Below are 19,471 nucleotides of genomic sequence, written 5' to 3'. Positions count from 1 at the left end.
GTGTCTTATCATCTAATGCATGTATGTTATATGTGTAACCTTGGTGAAATGTTAAATGATTATCTAATGCATGTTAATCCTGCAGTGTAAGAGTCTTACCGATCCAAGTCGATGATTTCATGACCTTAGTTCTTGTACACAGGTAAAGGTTCTGCAATACACAGAAGGGTCCTATAATTTAAAGTTAGCTAATGAGTTGAGTTGGGTGTGGTAGAACAGGAGAAATTCTCTGTTAGGAGCAAAGAACACTTTAGATTACCCATGTGTGTGTGTGTGTAGTACAATAAGCAGACTGTTTAACAGCCCTGTTAATTATTGCTATAAACTGCTATTTGTTACTGACAGTGTGACAGAGTCCATGTAGGGTCAGCCACTCACACATCAGCCATTCTAATCATGGTGACCTTTATGCATTTGGAAGGTTATTGTAAACATGTATACATATTTCTTTCTTTTTTTTTTCTTTTTTCTTTTTTTTTTTTTACAGATTACCGATTACCTATTGAAAGTGTATCTGTAGCCTTATAATAAGATAATCCAATGATTATATTAAAGGATTTCAATCCTATTACAATACTTTTGTATTATATTTTAACCCATGCACTGCCAAAGTTTCAAATCACTGTAGCCTACAAGGCCAACACCAGGCTCTTATGTTCTCTGAACACTCAGGATCACTCATGAAGGCTGTAAGTGTTTAAAAATAACAATAAATCACAACAAATACTGTATCCATGAAACAAATATTGTGTCGAAAAGTTCATGATCAACAACCTAAAATTCAGACTGAATCATGTGTGGCAAAGAAAACTTAGGAGGCTTACAGCACTGCCCCTTTAAACGTTTCTCTTGCTTTGACAAAGTTCCAGGAAATTCAGTTATCGCTGCGAAAACTGGCAAAAGTTATACAACTGAAGCCAGATAGTTCAGATATACTCGCGGAAATACATGTGTGGAGCTGAATTCTGTTATAGTAGCTAAATACGATTCAAGGCAAATCGGAGGTTTGCCAACACCGACATAAGCAGGTAGAGGCCGCGAGTAAAACACCTGGACGTGAAGGTGAAACCGTTAGCGAGCAGCGCTTCCACCGGCACTTTTAAGGTTGTGTGGAGTGGATGTGATAAATATATTCAGGTATATAGCTAGCTTTTTATACGGCTTTTAAATCAGCAGAATTTGATTAAAGGAAAGAACTGATACAGTCGAGCTGACTTCAGAATCATTAACTACAATGGCAAGTGGTAAGTAGCTAACTAGCTTACTAGCTAACTGACTAAATAAAAAATTAAATAACTGGCGTATACTTACAAAAGCTTACATATTGCTATAAACAGAATAATTTTTTTGTTCACATTCATATCTTTGGGCTAAAGATACAGCTAGATGACTATTTTGTCAGAGATGAATATGTTAGGTTTACTTAGGATAAGGATAACTTGGTTATGATATATATTTATTTTAAATACGGTCCATGGTTCATATTTTAGGTTTGTTAACTTAGCTAAGCTAGCACTCCCGTTAACATTAAAACCCCATTATGTGTCCAGCAGTGGGACCAACATTAGGGCAGCTCACTAACCAGCTGTGTAAAGACCTGCTTGGTTACGCGGTCTGTCCTGGTGCTTAGACTAGATGTTCTCAACAACACAGCAGTCTGGATACGGAGAGTTTCATCATGACTACTCCTCTTGTGGTTGGCAATATTATACACAAGCACCGGCTTGTGGAAATAAAAGTTGAATGATGCACTCGCTCCATGTTGAAAGGTCAACACTGCTGGCCAGCAAACGAGCAGACGTAAAAGGTGAAAAGTCATCTGCGGCAATGTCTATTTGGTAAAAGATCTAATACACTAGTACTGCATTTCAGTGTTTAGATGTTTGTTGACAGACACGCCCACGAATACTGCTAAATAACCAGTCAGTCTATGTCTTGGTTGAGTTTTGTATTTTTACTTTGCTTTTCTTTTATCATCATCTGTTTACAGTTTGTTGTGTATGCTGTTGTTGGTAAAGGAGGGATGGCAGTTTTTTCACTGATGATGGTTGATTATCTGCCAGTGCTTTTTCAAAGGTACTGAAGATGCTCATTGCTTGACCAAATGAGTGTATGCTTGTGCACAAGCAGCGCTCAACATGCTGTTGGACACTTTCCTGGATTAGAATAGTTGTGATTCAGGCATATTAGGTTCTTGAAAACGGCATTAGGATAACTAGGTGGTGCCAGAAGAGCTTCATTTTTTCACAGATTATCTAGGGTTGGGGTTCTCTCACGTACATTGGGATATAATGACACTTATACCAAATATGAAAAGGCTTTTTTTGTTTGTTTTTAATGGATCTTTTTCCAGTAGAAGGACTGGAACTTGAGATTCATAGAGAGGTGAAAGAGGAATTACACCCTCTACTTTAGAGAGCAGGAGACTGTTCAGTGAGTAGTGAATGTTCTGTGAGGTAAGAGCTGGAATGCTTGTGTGGTGTTGAAGTGAGGGACTACAGAACCTACTCTCCCTCTCCTTAATACTTTGAGAGGGTATAATGTGTTTAGGGCTTGGGTTTTCTGATTGAAATAAATACTCGAACATAATGGATAAATGGTCAGAAAAACACATCTTCCACACTGAATGAATTAAAGTTCATTCCCAAGGCGAAATCAAAAGTGTGCCCATGATTGTGAGTGGAGCCATACACATGCTGCTATATACGCACTATATACATCTGTCATCTGTAGCATCATCTACATCTACATCTATGTGTTAAAATCCCCCACAAGCAGGACTTTGTTATTTGCCATTGACATTGTTTATGATAATAGTGCAAATTCTAAGAAGAAGCAACTGCATGAGTGTGAAGGTCAGTAAATTAATGAAGTATCAGTTTATCCCTTCATACTTTAAAGGCCAACAACTCAAAACTCGTGGGCAGTCATGGCCTGGTGGTAGGGAACTGGTCTTGTGACTGAAGGGTCGTGTGTTCGGTTCCCAGACCTGAGGCCATGACTGAGGTGCCCTTGAGCAAGGCACCTAACCCCAACTGCTCCCCGGGCGCTGGGCTAGGGCTGCCCACCGCTCTGGGCACGTGTGATCCACAGCCCCCTAGTAATCACTTGTGTGTGTGTGTGTGTGTTCGTGTTCTAACTGCACAGATGGGTAAAAAGCGGAGGACAAATTTCGATTGCGGTGAAAAATCACAATTGACAAAATATGGCACATTTACAAATTTTTATTTACAAATGCATCCAGAGACCCAGGGGAACACTTAAAACGTTACCGGAGGGGTTTAAAATGGACACAGCGAGAGGAAAAAAAAACAGATTTAAAGTGTGCAGAAACAGTCTGAATTGTGGTTTGAACTAACCTAGTTTTTTTGCCGGGACCGAATATTAAAAAGAAGAAAAACCGGGACAGGCACGTTAAAGCTGGGACAGGCACGTTAAAGCTGGGACAGGCACGTTAAAGCTGGGACAGGCACGTTAAAACTGGGACAGGCACGTTAAAACTGGGACAGGCACGTTAAAACCGGGACAGGTGGCAACACTAAAGGCTAACCCCTCGCCCCTTTGATCTAGGACAGTGAAAATATCTGTAGTCTGGTGGACACAGTTCCAGATGGTAATCATTCCCCCTAGCTTTAACTCTGCTTTTATTATAAACATAAAATCTAAACCAAAGAAAGTCATTCAGTTAAAGAATGTCTTATTCATCAGCAACAGTGGTGCATTTGCTATGCATTTTGTTAACTGACTATAATATTAACATTTGTTCCATGTAATCATCTATTCTCCTGACACTGATGCTCATCAGTGTCTTAAGTCAAAATGTTGACAGATGGGAGTGGATCCCCCCTTGTCATTTTGCATTGCATTTTAGGACAACAGTGTCTATCCATTGTGTTGTGGCGTTTGTCCATGCAAACCAAATGACTAAGAACAACTAAGAGCCATACGGTTTTAGGTTAGGTTTAAGGTCAGAGGTTAGGGTTAGGCATTGTGTACACAGTTGTGCTGATCCTTAGAGCCTTAGTCTTGGTTGTATTGAGGTGTGCTCTTATGACCTGGCTGCAGTGTCACCTGGAAAGCTCTGATGTTCCACAGTACACAACCTTCCCAAAAGGCAGCAAAAACTCACAGCAAGACCTTTCTGCATCGGTGAAGGAACAAACACTAAAGAAAAACCCAGTAGTAATTATTTAGGGATCTCAGTCTCTTGCCAAAGATGGACAATGGTCCATGGACACTGACATTATACACTGTGGGAAAATGAGCCATTTCCCACAGGGTCCCAAAAAAAAATAAAAAACTGTTCACTTCAGATGAACAGCAGGGGGCCTTGTGTGTGTTTCCCTTGGGTTCAGTTGGGTTGTTACCCAGCAACACTCAGCATGACCACCATACATTGCAGAAGGTGCACATTTTTTATCTGCATGAGAACATTGTCCATCACATACACATGTGTACACTAACAGGGATCTGTCCTGGTCTGCTCGGCTCTGTTTGGTGCCAGTCCAGTCTGTTCAGTCACTTTTTCTCAGGTCATTTGAGTTTAAAAAGTGGATATTTAAAATATATACTAGTAAACTATCTCTATTATCTTTATTATGTTGGCTTGCGAAGCAGCCAACATACTGTTCTCCCTATTCTTCTTATTCTTCTTCTTCTTATTATTATTATTCTATTCGAGTTTTCGGTAACTTTCACAGGTCGCAGTTTTTGAGCTAGAACCTTGAAAATTGGCAGGTTCACAGATCTCATATGGAAGAAGTGTGCTTGTGCTTTTGGGACATGTCGGACATACGGTGTCCTCAGGACAAGTCCTCAAAGTTGACTTTTTCCCATAGAGAATGAATGGCGGAATGTTCAGAAATGTCCCCAGTTAGTGTGCTCTCATGAAAAATCTCCTGGATAAACAGCTGTAAATTCCTTCCACTTTCATCTAGAAGCTCCATTTAAATTTTAAATGAGAGAGAAATTTGTCCTTTCTGGCAGGCCAAAATATCTAATCATTTTATTAATTACTTTTAGAGTTATGAGCATTTGTTTGGCACTAGACACAGAAAACTGCCCCATTAACTCCCATGTTAATTTCTCAAAATCAGAACTGTCTTTTTCACAATTTGCCTCTGTGTTTAACTTGTCATAAATCAGACAATATTGGGTCAAACAACACATAAATTACACCAAAATGATCAGCCAGGGGTCCTCTCTCATACAATATCTTCGGTTAAGCGATACGTTAAATAGAGCCCGAACTACGACCGTTTGTTCGGAGGGTGCAAATCACATTAAACAAGGCGTCTACAGTGGCAGAGACCGTGTTTCAGTTAAGGGATTTTTCACAATTAGCCTGTTTTTAACTTGTCATAAATCAGAAAATATTGGGTCAAACAACACACAAATTACACGAAAATGATCAGCCAGGGGTCCTCTCTCATACAATATCTTCGGTTAAGCGATACGTTAAATAGAGCCCGAACTACGACCGTTTGTTCGGAGGGTGCAAATCACATTAAACAAGGCGTCTACAGTGGCAGAGACCGTGTTTCAGTTAAGGGATTTTTCACAATTTGCCTGTTTTTAACTTGTCATAAATCAGAAAATATTGGGTCAAACAACACACAAATTACACCAAAATGATCAGCCAGGGGTCCTCTCTCATACAATATCTTCGGTTAAGCGATACGTTAAATAGAGCCCGAACTACGACGGTTTGTTCGGAGGGTGCAAATCACATTAAACGAGGCTCCTCCACTCAGAGTGGTGTCAGTTATGTTGAATGTGTCTCCCCCTCCCCCTCACACACGTACGCACACACACATGCATTTCTCTCATACCCACTCCACACAGACACACACAGATGGAGCAGAGGAACAGATGGGGAAGATGGAGCAGAGGGGCAGATGGGGCAGGTAGAGCAGCAGGGCAGGTAGAGCAGCGGGGCAGATGGAGCAGACGGGCAGATGGGGCAGATAAAGCAGATGGGGCAGAAGGGCAGATGGATCAGAGGGGCAGATAGAGCAGATGGAGCACACACGCACGGAACCTCTTCTCTCCCTCAGTCCCTGCAGCAGTATTAACTGTATAACTGAACAACCACTCAATTTTAACTAACCCACAACCAATTACCCCTCAACAGTAATTGCCCCACCACAGGTAAATACCCCCTCAACAAAACATTCCACATCTAAACAAGCTTTTAACAGGAACTACACAGTAATCTTTATACCCATCAACAACAATAACCCCAACAGGTCAATAACCCCTCAATATCAACTACCCCACAGCCAATTACCCCTCAGCAGTAATTGCCCCAAACAGCTATATTACCTATTCACCGCAACAACACCATTAAACGAATAGCCTTCAACAATATCAAATACATCTGCATTAACTACCCCAATGGCAATAGCCCCTCAACAGTAATTGCCCCACCACAGGTAATTGCCCCTCAACAACAAATACAACATCTAAACAAGCTTTTAACAGGAACTACACAGAAATCTTTAAAGCTATCAACAACAATAACTCCAACAGGTCAATAACCCCTCAATGTCAACTACCCCACACCCAATTACCCCTCAACAGTTATTGCCCCACCACAGGTAAATACCCCCTCAACAAAACATTCCACATCTAAACAAGCTTTTAACAGGAGCTACACAGTAATCTTAATAGCCATCAACAACAATAACCCCAACAGGTCAATAACCCCTCAATGTCAACTACCCCACAGCCAATTACCCCTCAGCAGTAATTACCCCAAACATCTAAACTACTCCTTAACCGCAACATAATCTAACAATGATGACATTAAAACAACCTTTAACATTAGGCCATCAACATTCAAAACAGCGTTTCGACTGCTTTGCAAGCCAACATAAAGTTTGTTCACAAACTTTGCCTATCTAGTTATCTCTATTATCTTTATGTGATAATAACTCTAAAAGACACCCAGCATTTACCACACTAGATACAGTGCAAACAATACCTGGTTAGCTTTGTAAGCAGAATATAAAAACATATCAAACATGAATATGTAGAATATTGTTGTCTGGGTGAAAGCATTTTTTGATTCACTCGGAACAGAATAAAAAATCTGATCAATTATGTTCTTGTCCAGGATGTGTGATGCTGTTTGGTTTGTCCTCTGTAGTGCAGACATTCACATTGTGTATTATTGTGGGTCTCTCCTCGAAATTGGGTCTGAGAGGTTTCACTCCCAGTGTTTCGCTGAGTATTGGTGATCTTGGATATGTCCCCAGTAGATTGTAATGTTTTAAGTCATCCTCAAGCTACTGGACGGGGAGGGGGAGTGGCTGTGGTTTCTAATAACCAATTAAAATGGGAAGCTCTTCCAGTCGAGCATTTCATTAGTTTTGAAGTACAGCTACGCAAATTAAAGTGAAGCGAGCCTCATATTTGTGCACTCATATACAGACCACCTAAAGCAAACGGTGATTTTATTCTTGAATTGAAATTTTTTTTCTAGCCTGAATTATTCCCACTACACATAGACTACTTATCTTGGGTGATTTTAACATTCGTGTGTTGTCCTGATAAGTGTTTGATCAGTGAGTTTATGCTTCTTCTTGTGCTTCTTACTGTACTGTCCATTCTCACACTACCAGTCTCTTCTCTAAAGATTATCTTGAGATGCCCCATTCAAAGTGTATTGGGCATAGCTCACTTTCAATGAGTACTAAGAATCTAATCACTACCTTTTTAATGCAATGTGTTCTTCTGTCCTTGACTCTATTGCTCCTCTTAAAACTAGACATGCTCTGTTTAAATCTCAGCCCTGGCTAGATGGTACCACTCATGTTCTTAGAAGAGAATGTAGTTAAAAAGAATGGAAATGGAAAAAGATGAACTTCAGGTACAGTTGTGATCAAATTTATTCAACCCCCAATGCTGCGAAGGGTTTTATGAAATTCAGTGCACATTTGTAATTGTGTTCATAATGAAATCTTACAAGGACTTGTTAAAGAACTAAATGCAACTAAGATAGCATCAATTTTTTTTGTCATAAAGTATTAAATGGCCTTTTTGTGATTTCTTCATTGACACAATTATTCAACCCCTTTACGACTACCACTCCTAAGAACAGAGGTTCATTCCAGTGTTTTCCATCAGGTATTGAAAACATCTGTGGATGTCAACGAGCAGCAGTCAAGCATGATAAGCACCAATTAGGCAGATTTAAAAGGACTGTGATACTCAGCTCCTTCTAGACATCTACTGGTGTGTTTCCAAGCATGGTGAAGGCAAGAGAATGGTCCCAGAAGACAAGAGAAGAGGTTATTGCTCTTCACAAGAATGGCAATGGATATAAAAAGATTGCGAAGTTGTTAAATATTCCAAGAGACACTATCGGAAGTATCATTCGCAAGTTCAAGTTAAAGGGCACAGTGGAAACGTTACCTGGTCGTGGCAGAAAGAAGATCCTGACCGCGACTGCTGTGCGCTACCTGAAGCGTAATGTGGAGAAAAATCCCCGCGTGACTGCTAAGGAACTGAAAAAAGACCTGTCAGATGTGGGCACTGAAGTTTCAGCTCAGACAATAAGGCGCGCACTGCATAACGAAGACCTCCATGCCAGAATGCCCAGACGCACCCCCTTGCTGACTCCAAAGAACAAGAAAAGTCGACTGCAGTATGCCAAAAGTCATGTGGACAAGCCACAAAGGTTTTGGAACAGGTTTTGGAAACTAAATTAGAACTGTTTGGGACAATGGACCAGCGCTATGTTTGGAGAAGGAAGAACCAGGCTTATGAACAAAAGAACACCTTGCCTACTGTGAAGCATGGCGGGGGGTCAATTATGCTTTGGGGCTGTTTTGCTTCTAATGGTACAGGAAAGCTTCAACGTGTGCAGGGTACCATGAATTCCCTTCAGTACCAGGAGATCTTGGAGGAAAATGTGATGGAGTCAGTCACAAACCTGCGGCTTGGGAGACGTTGGACCTTCCAACAGGACAATGATCCGAAGCACACATCCAAGTCCACTAGAGCATGGTTGAACATGAAAGGCTGGAACATTCTAGAGTGGCCATCGCAATCACCAGACTTAAATCCAATTGAGAACCTCTGGTGGGACCTAAAGAAGGCAGTTGCAGTGCGCAAGCCTAAGAATGTGACTGAACTGGAGGCTTTTGCCCATGAAGAATGGGCTAAGATACCCATAGGTCGCTGCAAGACACTTGTGTCAAGCTATGCTTCACGCTTGAAAGCTGTCATAACTGGAAAAGGATGTTGTACTAAGTACTAAAAAATAATGTCACTAGGGGGTTGAATAAAACTGATAATGATGTGAGCACAGTAAAGACATTTGTGGTTATTCCATCATAAATATTATGTTATGTTTGTCTAATTTATAAGTGCCTCTTTGATATAATTGTAAATAAGATGACTGAAATGATCAAAATCAATGTCAAACTGGCCAAAACACTTTATTTCAGTGGGGGTTGAATAAATTTGATCACAACTGTATCTATGAAGTTTTCAAGTATCACATGCATGCTTTCCAGAATGCAGCTAGGGAAAGATTACTAAGGGTACTTTTAAACACCATAGATTCTGCTCTGAATCAACCAGTTTACTTTCCAAATGGGTTCCTTAAATCTGCGAGGATTTTAAGCATTTTTATTGGGAAAATTGAAAATATTAGAGTTAAATGGCCTTTTACTCTCAATGGCTCCTGCTTAGATGTAGGGTGTGTGAACAGTTGAGACTCTTGAGTCCATCTGCCTCTCCCTTCTTAGATCAATGGGTTCTCATCTGAAGCCTGTGACCTCTCCTGTTGACATCACACATACTGTTCTTTTAAAAGTGTCCATTCGCATTTGCATGCTTCCGGTAGGAGAGATCATTAGGAAGTGTGATATTCATTTTCATTGTCATGCTGATGATACCCAGTTGTACCTCTCTTTGAGGCCTGAAGATTCATGCTCACTCAGACGATGAATGTTTGCATTAAATGAAGTGTTGGCTTGAAGGCAGCTTTCTTCAGTTAGAGGAAGATAAAACTGAAGTGATTTTGCTTGGCTTTCCTAGGCTTACAAGTCTGCTGATGGATCATCCCGGTGAGCTATCAGGTCATGTGATGCCCCAAGCAAAGAGTCTTGGGGTTATATTTGTTTGACAAACTAACTCTGTTGTCACATGCTCCATTTATCAAATGAGATTAGCCACCAAGATTAAGACATTCCTAGCTCAGGATCTCATTTGGAGTACTGCAGCAGCTTGTATCTGGGTGCCAGTAAGTCCAGTTAGTCCAGACTGCAGCAGCTTGTATCTGGGTGCCAGTAAGTCCTCAATAACCCGTTTTCAGTTAGTCCAGACTGCAGCAGCCCCTCTTACTGGCATGAAAAAAAGGCACCACATTACCCGTATTCCACATTACTCCTGTTCTGGTATCAGTGCACTGGCTTCCTGCACATGAGGTCTGCACCCTCTGTTGATGCTTTTAAGTTTAAGCTTAAAGCCTATATTTACAGCCTTTGGCTCAGTAAACTGATAATTGTCACATTTTTAATAGATTTTACATTGGTTGCTATTTCATTTTGGTTTTAATTGTATTCTGTTTGTACAGCACATTGGTCAAAATCTGATTTATAAATACATACCTACAAGTAACAAGGATTTCAAATGAATGATTCTGTTGTGGAACAGTTAAGGATGATTAAGTTTTTGGATTCATTTTCAATCCCATGGAAATATCTTTCAATTCTGTTTTTTTGGTCTTCAAATGGTCTTCAAATGACCTCAGAGCCTGCCAGAGCCGGAGTGGCTAATCGGGAGATTCGGGAGGATTCCCGATGGGCCGGCTCATGTCAATCTCTAGTTTGGGCCGATTGGAAGGAAAAAATTATTTTGGGCCAGATTTGGGCATGAAACTCCCGGGCTGAAAAAGGGGCCCACTCCGGCCCTGGGCCTGGTTCTAAGTTATAGTGGTAGCCGTTATGCAGAGCTTGGAGGTAATAGTGAATCCACTTGACCATGACACTGCACGTTTCTCACTAGGCACTGCACAGCGTAAAGAGTGCAGACCAAACACATTCAGTTCACCTGCGTGGTCTCTGTCTTAAAATAATGATGGTGAAGTGCTTGCTGTCTATGGAAGTTATTCTGTCTCAATATTAAAATGAACATGTAATGCGCATTTGCATTTACATGTTCCACTCATACAAGCAATTTTGTGCTCAAAATTCAAATGCTATAGTTGCAATTACATTTGCAATGTGGTAGACGTCTATTCATATTTCATTTACACATACATTTTGATGCTTTATTTGTGCCTTTATTGAAATGAAAATGTATTTCCCAATTTGACTTAAGTTCATGTGATCATGCAAAGGTTTTATTAAAATTGTGATTAAAATGCTATTTGCTTAATATGCTTTGCATTCCGTGATAATGCATTTGAAATGTAATTTTCAACCTCACCACCACGCTAAAAAAGGTGTCAATATTCAAATGTTAATGGAGAAATAGCGCCTCCCCTGTTAGCATTTTCATTTTATTATTGAGATAGAAAAACTTTTTTGGGCTAATTTTGGGAATCTGTGCACATGTGTGGGTGGGGTGCTTGTGTAGTTTTGTGTGCGTGCGTGCGTGCGTGCGTGTGTGTGACTCAAGGTGGATAGTGCTGTCATATCTAGGTCATCTCTTGGAGATATTTTGAAGATGATCTTGGAGATCTCTTGGAGAAATTAGTAAATCCATATACATGCTTATTATACATAATAAGAAATAGTAGAAATAGTGGTTTATATGTGAAATTAGACTGGCTATAGTTATATATAGTTATATACAGTCCCCAGACTGGCTATAGTTCCCCTGCCATGGCTAACCTGTCTTTTTGTTGTTGTTGTTATTTTTTTAAATTTCTCCAAATTACAAAAGGACAAGACCACAGCATAGCTAACCTCAACATTTTATATCCACGTTATATTATTTAAAGATGTACAGGTTGAGCCCATATACGTCTGTACCTTTAAGCAATATTTATTGCCCTTAATCTTTTCAGTTCATATTTAATATTTAAAAAAACATTTTCATTTGGGATAGTTTGTTGTTCAAGAGTCATTTTGTCAGTCTTGTTTTCACAGATAATTAGAATATAGAAGTAACATACTACACAAAATCCAAAGCTTTTTCAATCCTACAAAATATAATATATAGACTGAGATTGCAGGGGGGGTAACCTGAGCTTTGGAAGGCATTTTACATAGTCCCAATTTCCAATGATCAGTCACCCAAAGGAAATTATTTATACCAGACCTTTAGCACTGATGTCACATTATGACTAAGCAACCCCTAGTCTACACAAGCAGTGACATTTTAGACTTGGTGTCCTATACACTCAGTTAAGGGCACACAGTCCAATACACTCAATTACTGACTTATTGACCTATACTTTCCAATAAAGACTTATTGCCCTATAGACTCCAATACAGATTTTAATGCCTTATACACTCACTGACTTATTGCCCTGTACAATCCATTACAGACTTGCTGTTCCAAACACTCCAATACAGACATACTGCCCTATATATACACTCCAATTCTGACTCACTGCCCTACACACCGCAAATCAGACATGCTGACCTATGCCCTCCAAATCAGATGTGCTGCTCTATACGTTCAATTCTAGACTCTCCATTTCAAGGTAAACAGTGATCCTATGACTCGGTAAAAGGTTTGTTGAACTGTTCTGGGCTGGATTGTGTGTGCACTGTTCTGGGTTACAGTGCTTTAACTAGGACTGCTGGTGAATGTGTGTGTGTGTGTGTGTGTGTGTGTGTGTGTGTGTGTGTGTGTGTGTGTGTGTGTGTGTGTGTGTGTGTGTGTGTGTGTGTGTGTGTGTGTGTGTGTGTGTGTAATGTTTTAGGTTCAGCTTTATACTTGGAGGTTGTGTTTTTTTTTCTTTTGTTTCCCTCAGCTGTGTTGTGTTTCCTCCAAAAGTATTTGTGTGTATGTGAGAGAGAGAGAGAGAGAGAGAGAGAGAGAGTGCATTTTTCTGTACAATCTATATTCAGACTCTGTATAATATTAATAGGGTTAGGGCTATAGTGTTGTAACTAGTCACAGAAGCAAAATACCTCCTCCTTATGCACTGTTCCTTCAGAGGACTGCAACGTCAGCTACACCCCACATAGCCACATAAGTACCCTCATGGGCTTACACGTACACACACACACACACACACACACACACACACACACACACACACATGGTGGTGCAGTAAAAAAGAAGGAGGGAAGTGAAGAGAGAGGGTTGGATAGAGGGAAGGGCAGAGAAAAGATAGCATAATGTGGAGAAAGTCTAATTTGTTGCCATGTTGGTGTCCCTACCCCCCCTTCCCCTCACGCCACATGGTATGTTCCAGACCAGCGTCAGAAGTATTTAAATCAGTGAGTGTTCAACCTTGACTGCCAGAAAACGACCCAATTCAGCTGGGTCCTGCTGTCAGGGGGAGGGAGAATGACACAAAGACTGGAATGAAGGAGGAAGAGAGAGAGAGGGAGGAGAAAGTGTGAGAGAGAGAGAGAGAGAGAGAGAGGAGAGGGCGAGGGAGGGGAGAGTGTGAGAAAGAGAGGGAGGCAGAGCGAGAGCGGAAATAGGGACTGAGAGGGGGGCAGAGCAAGAGCAGAAGAGGGAGGGGGGGAGAGAGAGAGAGAGGGAGAGAAACAGCATGCTCTGTTGTTCATTGAAGAGAAGGAGAGGGAGGAAGAGAAGCAGCTTGCCGATAGCAGCACAGGTATTGTACAGCAACTACCCTACATACACACACACACGTGCATAATGTGACAGCTTGTGCACCTGGTGGTAGAAGATATAATACCTCAGAAGAGATAAACAAAATAGAGGAGAGAGAAAAGAGAGAAGTTGAGTGACACCATAACACATAGCTAATGGGATCTTGGGCTCAGAGATACTGCAGTGCAGGACCAGCAAACTTCTGTAACCGTGTGTGTGAGAAACCAGCTTACTAGACATTTTCCCTGGTTAGTTTGCAGTAAATAAAGCCCTGGGTAATTTTGATGGCATGTGTGTCTCCGGCTCAGCTCAAATGTGTCAGCTTGAAACAAACAGAGGTGCCTCTGTGTGCCTACAGACACACACTACTGCTCCCAACACACACACACACACTACTGCTCCCACCACACACACACTCACTGGGGAAATACTTTTGCATTTGTGTGCGAGTTTTGCCATGAGATGTGTATGAAGAGCACAGCATAAATGTTCTACAGGAATGTTGTGTAAGCTTCTCTACCATCATATCTGTGTGTGTCTCATTAGATTTTCTTTCCATCTTTCTTTTTTACATCGAGGTAGCAGTTTGAGTGTTTGTGTGTGTGTATGTGTGTATGTTCATGTGTGTGTATATAGCATGTCCTAACTAATCTAAAGCAGCCGTCCTCTGACCTTTCCAACCAAATCCCATCTCTCATGACACTAAAGCGTCCCACACCACATACAAGACACCATAACAGGACATCAATACTTCATAGTCTGAGAATCACTGTGTTGAACACACTTGTGGAACACTCCATAACACATCACAAGCAAACTGACGTGAAAGATTCGGTGTGGCACACACATCAAACAATGTTTCTTTTTTTATGGTTCTCGTCATTACTGTATATCACAAATCCCCCGTTTTGTAATTCCTGCATTACAACATTGGAAATTAGGTACTCTTATGTATTCCTGAGATTACATGAAGTAGGATGATTGAATTGGATCTTTAAAGAGGTGCATATGGTGGTGTTTGGCGGGGTGAATATGGTGGTGTTTGGCGGGGTGAATATGGTGGTGTTTGACGGGGTGAATATGGTGGTGTTTGACGGGGTGAATATGGTGGTGTTTGGCGGGGTGAATATGGTGGTGTTTGGCGGGGTGAACATGGTGGTGTTTGGCGGGGTGAACATGGTGGTGTTTGGCGGGGTGAACGTGGTGGTGTTTGGCGGGGTGAACATGGTGGTGTTGGGCGGGGTGAACATGGTGGTGTTGGGCGGGGTGAACATGGTGGTGTTGGGCGGGGTGAACATGGTGGTGTTGGGCGGGGTGAACATGGTGGTGTTGGGCGGGGTGAACATGGTGGTGTTTGGCGGGGTGAACATGGTGGTGTTGGACAGGTGAGACAGGCTGGTTGGCCCTGGTTTCAGGAGCAGCTGGAGTTGGTGACCAGTTTCTTTTCTCCTCCCTTGTTCTGCATTATGCCAACAGTATTACTGAGTCCTGCTCGACCAGAGTGGCTGCAATCTTTTATTCCAAGCAGAAACTCACCTAATGTTCCTACACAACTTCTGAGGGTGAGCAGCTGGTTAAACTACAGGGATCATTGGCAGCCCCCTTTTAGTTAAACCAACTTATTGTTATTATTATTATATCCCTAACTAACTATACTAACTCTAACCAGCTACACTATGTTGCCAAAGGTATTTGCTCAGTATTGGCCTTCCTTGACTCACTTGAGTGACATCCCATTCCTAATCCATAGGGTTCAATACGTTGGTCCACCCTTTGCAGCTAGGACAGCTTCAACTCTTCTGGGAAGGCTGTACACAAGGTTTAGGAGTGTGTTTATGGGGATTTTTGACCATTCTTCCAGAAGCACATTTGTGAGGTCACATACTGAGGTTGGACAAGAAGGCCTGGCTCTCAGTTTCTGCTCTAATTCATCCCAAAGGTGTTCTATCAGGTTGAGGTCAGGATTCTGTGCAGGCCAGTCAAGTTCATTCACACCAGACTCTGCTATCCATGTCTTTATGGACCTTGCTTTGTGCACTGGTGCACAGTCATGTTGGAAGAGGAAGGGGCCAGCTCCAAACTGTTCCCACAAAGTTCAGAGTTCCTTTTACTTGAACTAAGGAGCCAAGCCCAGCTTCTGAAAAACAAACCCACACCATAATCTCCCCTCCACCAAACTTTACACTTGGCACAATGCAGTCAGACAAGTACCATTCTCCTAGCAACCCCCAAACCCAGACTCGTCCATCAGATTGCCAGATGGAGAAGTGCGATTGGTCGCTCCAGAGAACGCACCTCCACTGCTCTAGAGTCCAGTGGCGGCGTGCTTTACACCACAGCATCCGATACTTTGCATTGCACTTGGTGACGTATGGCTTGTATGCAGCTGCTCGACCATGGAAACCCATTCCATGAAGCTCTCTGTGCACAGTTCTTGAGCTAATCTGAAGGCCACATGAAGTAAAGTCTCAGCATCCTCTGACCCCGTTTCGTCAGTTTACCTGGCCTACCTCGTGGCTGAGTTGTTGTCGTTCCCAAACACTTTCTTTTTCTTATAATACAGCTGACAGTTGACTGTGGAATATCTGGGAGTGAGGAAATTTCACGACTGGATTTGTTGCACAGGTGGCATCCTATCACAGTTCCATATGAAATTCACTGAGCTCCTGAGAGTGATCCAACACTTTCACAAATGTTTGTAAAAACAGTCTGCATGCCTAGGTGCTTAATGTTATACACCTGTGACCATGGAAGTGATTGGAACACCTGATTCTGATTATTTGGATGGGTGAGCGAATACTTTTGGCAGTGTAGTATATATGTTTGAGAAAGCATTCATTAAGAACCTGCTAGTTTGTGTACAGTTCTACACGCTCCCTGTTTCTCTCTTTCTCCTGTGCAGATCTGTGTGGTGTCTCAGGGAAGAAGTCCCCCTCCTCTCAGTGTTCTCTCCCTGGAGCCCCTGTTTCTCATAAACACTTCCCCATTGACCTGCGCACGTCCATGGATGGCAAGTTTAAAGAGATTGCAGAGGTAAGTGGAAAACACTTCCACAGTGTCGACTTGGTCCAACTGAAGCTTTCAGCTGTTGTTTTGGTGAATAATACATAATAATGAGACTTTGACAGTCTGATACAAATGTTGTAAATTTTATTCAATTATTTTCATTTTGTAGTATTTTATTGCTTGTGTACTACTAACTCTCTAATGGTTTGCTGTGCGTGCGTGTAGGAGCTCCTGGCTCATAGCCTGGTGGACAGTGAGATGCGCAGTGCTCCATATGAGTTTCCAGAGGACAGTCCCATAGAACAGCTGGAAGAGAAACGCCACCGTCTGGAAAGACAGATCAGCCAGGACATAAGGTGTGTGTGTGTGTGTGTGTGTGTGTGTGTGTGTGTGTGTGTGTGTGTGTGTGTGTGTGTGTGTGTGCTGCCAGCCCGTGTGTGTATGTGCATGTATATGCTGCCTGTGTGTGTGTGTGTGTGTGCATAGATGTCTGTCCTGCCTGTGTGTGTATACATATGTATGCTGCAAAGCTTGTCTAGAATTCATTACAGCAATCTGATCAAACCTTTCGCTCTCCTCACAACCCCTCCCCAACCAACCTGTTGTGTTTGTGAGGGTATATGTGTGTGTCTGTGTGTGAATGTGTCTTGGTGTGTGTGTACATGTATGTTCCCTTTTCCACTTTTGCTTGGCCTGCTCACCCTGCCCCTCCCTCCACCCTGCCCCTCCCTCCACCCTGCCCCTCCCTCTACGCTGCCCCTCCCTCCACCCTGCCCCTCCCTCCACCCTGCCCCTCTCTCCACCCTGCCCCTCCCTCCACCCTGCCCCTCCCTCCACCCTGCCCCTCCCTCTACGCTGCCCCTCCCTCCACCCTGCCCCTCCCTCCACCCTGCCCCTCCCTCCACCCTGCCCCTCCCTCTACGCTGCCCCTCCCTCCACCCTGCCCCTCCCTCCACGCTGCCCCTCCCTCCACGCTGCCCCTCCCTCCACGCTGCCCCTCCCTCCACCCTGCCCCTCCCTCCACCCTGCCCCTCCCTCTACGCTGCCCCTCCCTCCACCCTGCCCCTCCCTCCACCCTGCCCCTCCCTCCACGCTGCCCCTCCCTCCACCCTGCCCCTCCCTCCACCCTGCCCCTCCCTCTACGCTGCCCCTCCCTCCACCCTGCCCCTCCCTCCACCCTGCCCCTCCCTCCACGCTGCCCCTCTCTCCACGCTGCCCCTCTCTCCACGCTGCCCCTCTCTCCACGCTGCCCCTCCCTCCACCCTGCCCCTCCCTCCACGCTGCCCCTCCCTCCACCCTGCCCCTCTCTCCACCCTGCCCCTCCCTCCACCCTGCCCCTCCCTCCACCCTGCCCCTCCCTCCACGCTGCCCCTCCCTCCACCCTGCCCCTCCCTCCACCCTGCCCCTCCCTCCACCCTGCCCCTCCCTCCACGCTGCCCCTCTCTCCACGCTGCCCCTCTCTCCACGCTGCCCCTCCCTCCACCCTGCCCCTCCCTCCACCCTGCCCCTCCCTCCACCCTGCCCCTCCCTCCACGCTGCCCCTCCCTCCACCCTGCCCCTCTCTCCACCCTGCCCCTCCCTCCACCCTGCCCCTCCCTCCACCCTGCCCCTCCCTCCACCCTGCCCCTCCCTCCACGCTGCCCCTCCCTCCACGCTGCCCCTCCCTCCACGCTGCCCCTCCCTCCACGCTGCCCCTCCCTCCACCCTGCCCCTCTCTCCACCCTGCCCCTCTCTCCACCCTGCCCCTCCCTCCACCCTGCCCCTCCCTCTACGCTGCCCCTCCCTCCACCCTGCCCCTCCCTCCACCCTGCCCCTCCCTCCACGCTGCCCCTCTCTCCACGCTGCCCCTCTCTCCACGCTGCCCCTCTCTCCACGCTGCCCCTCCCTCCACCCTGCCCCTCCCTCCACCCTGCCCCTCCCTCCACCCTGCCCCTCCCTCCACGCTGCCCCTCCCTCCACCCTGCCCCTCTCTCCACCCTGCCCCTCTCTCCACCCTGCCCCTCTCTCCACCCTGCCCCTCCCTCCACCCTGCCCCTCCCTCCACCCTGCCCCTCCCTCCACCCTGCCCCTCTCTCCACCCTGCCCCTCTCTCCACCCTGCCCCTCCCTCCACCCTGCCCCTCCCTCCACGCTGCCCCTCCCTCCACCCTGCCCCTCCCTCCACCCTGCCCCTCCCTCCACCCTGCCCCTCCCTCCACGCTGCCCCTCCCTCCACCCTGCCCCTCCCTCCACCCTGCCCCTCCCTCCACCCTGCCCCTCCCTCCACCCTGCCCCTCTCTCCACCCTGCCCCTCCCTCCACCCTGCCCCTCCCTCCACCCTGCCCCTCCCTCTGCCCCTCTCTCCACCCACTCCAGGCTTGAGCCAGACATTCTGCTGAGGGCCAAGCAGGACTTCCTGAAAGTTGATAGCACCGCTGACTTGGAGTGAGTTGCTCACAGCTGCTCAAGCTGCTGCTCTCTGGACTCTCTATCATTCTCCCTCTCTGTCCATCTCTCTGCATTGTCACATTCTGTTGAAGAACTGCACAGCTGCACTGCTAGGTGTGTTTTCTCTAATGAAAGTGACTCAGCAGCTAGAGATGGAGTCGGGGGTGCTCAGCTAAACACTAAACACCAAACACTAAATCCAAACACTGAACCATGCCAGTCAGCATTTTACTGGATCACATGTGTTTCTGAGATCAAGCGTTTGTAATGTTAATTTCACA

The 19,471-nt window shown here is 44.7% G+C and overlaps 1 protein-coding gene across 3 annotated transcripts in view; it reads left to right on the top strand.

Moving 5' to 3' along the window:
* The first annotated feature begins 852 nt into the window (after nt 1-852).
* ampd2a (adenosine monophosphate deaminase 2a) overlaps nt 853-19,471 on the top strand; it is a 30,528-nt gene continuing 11,909 nt past the window's right edge. Inside the window, exons 1-4 of one of the 3 annotated variants that reach the window (XM_077001449.1) lie at nt 854-1,244; nt 16,661-16,791; nt 16,990-17,120; nt 19,119-19,187. In XM_077001449.1, coding sequence (XP_076857564.1) covers nt 1,235-1,244; nt 16,661-16,791; nt 16,990-17,120; nt 19,119-19,187 — 341 coding nt within the window. In that variant the 5' untranslated portion in view covers nt 854-1,234. Of the gene's footprint in view, nt 1,245-13,615; nt 13,760-16,660; nt 16,792-16,989; nt 17,121-19,118; nt 19,188-19,471 lie in introns of those variants that run through there. The other 2 variants (XM_077001466.1, XM_077001457.1) reach the window with 2 other exon arrangements.

The sequence above is a fragment of the Brachyhypopomus gauderio genome, chromosome 1 (assembly GCF_052324685.1).
Source record: "Brachyhypopomus gauderio isolate BG-103 chromosome 1, BGAUD_0.2, whole genome shotgun sequence".
Classification (NCBI taxonomy): Eukaryota; Metazoa; Chordata; class Actinopteri; order Gymnotiformes; family Hypopomidae; genus Brachyhypopomus; species Brachyhypopomus gauderio.
The sequence above is the reverse complement of the archived record's forward strand: the minus strand, read 5'-3'. Positions and strand labels throughout refer to the sequence as shown.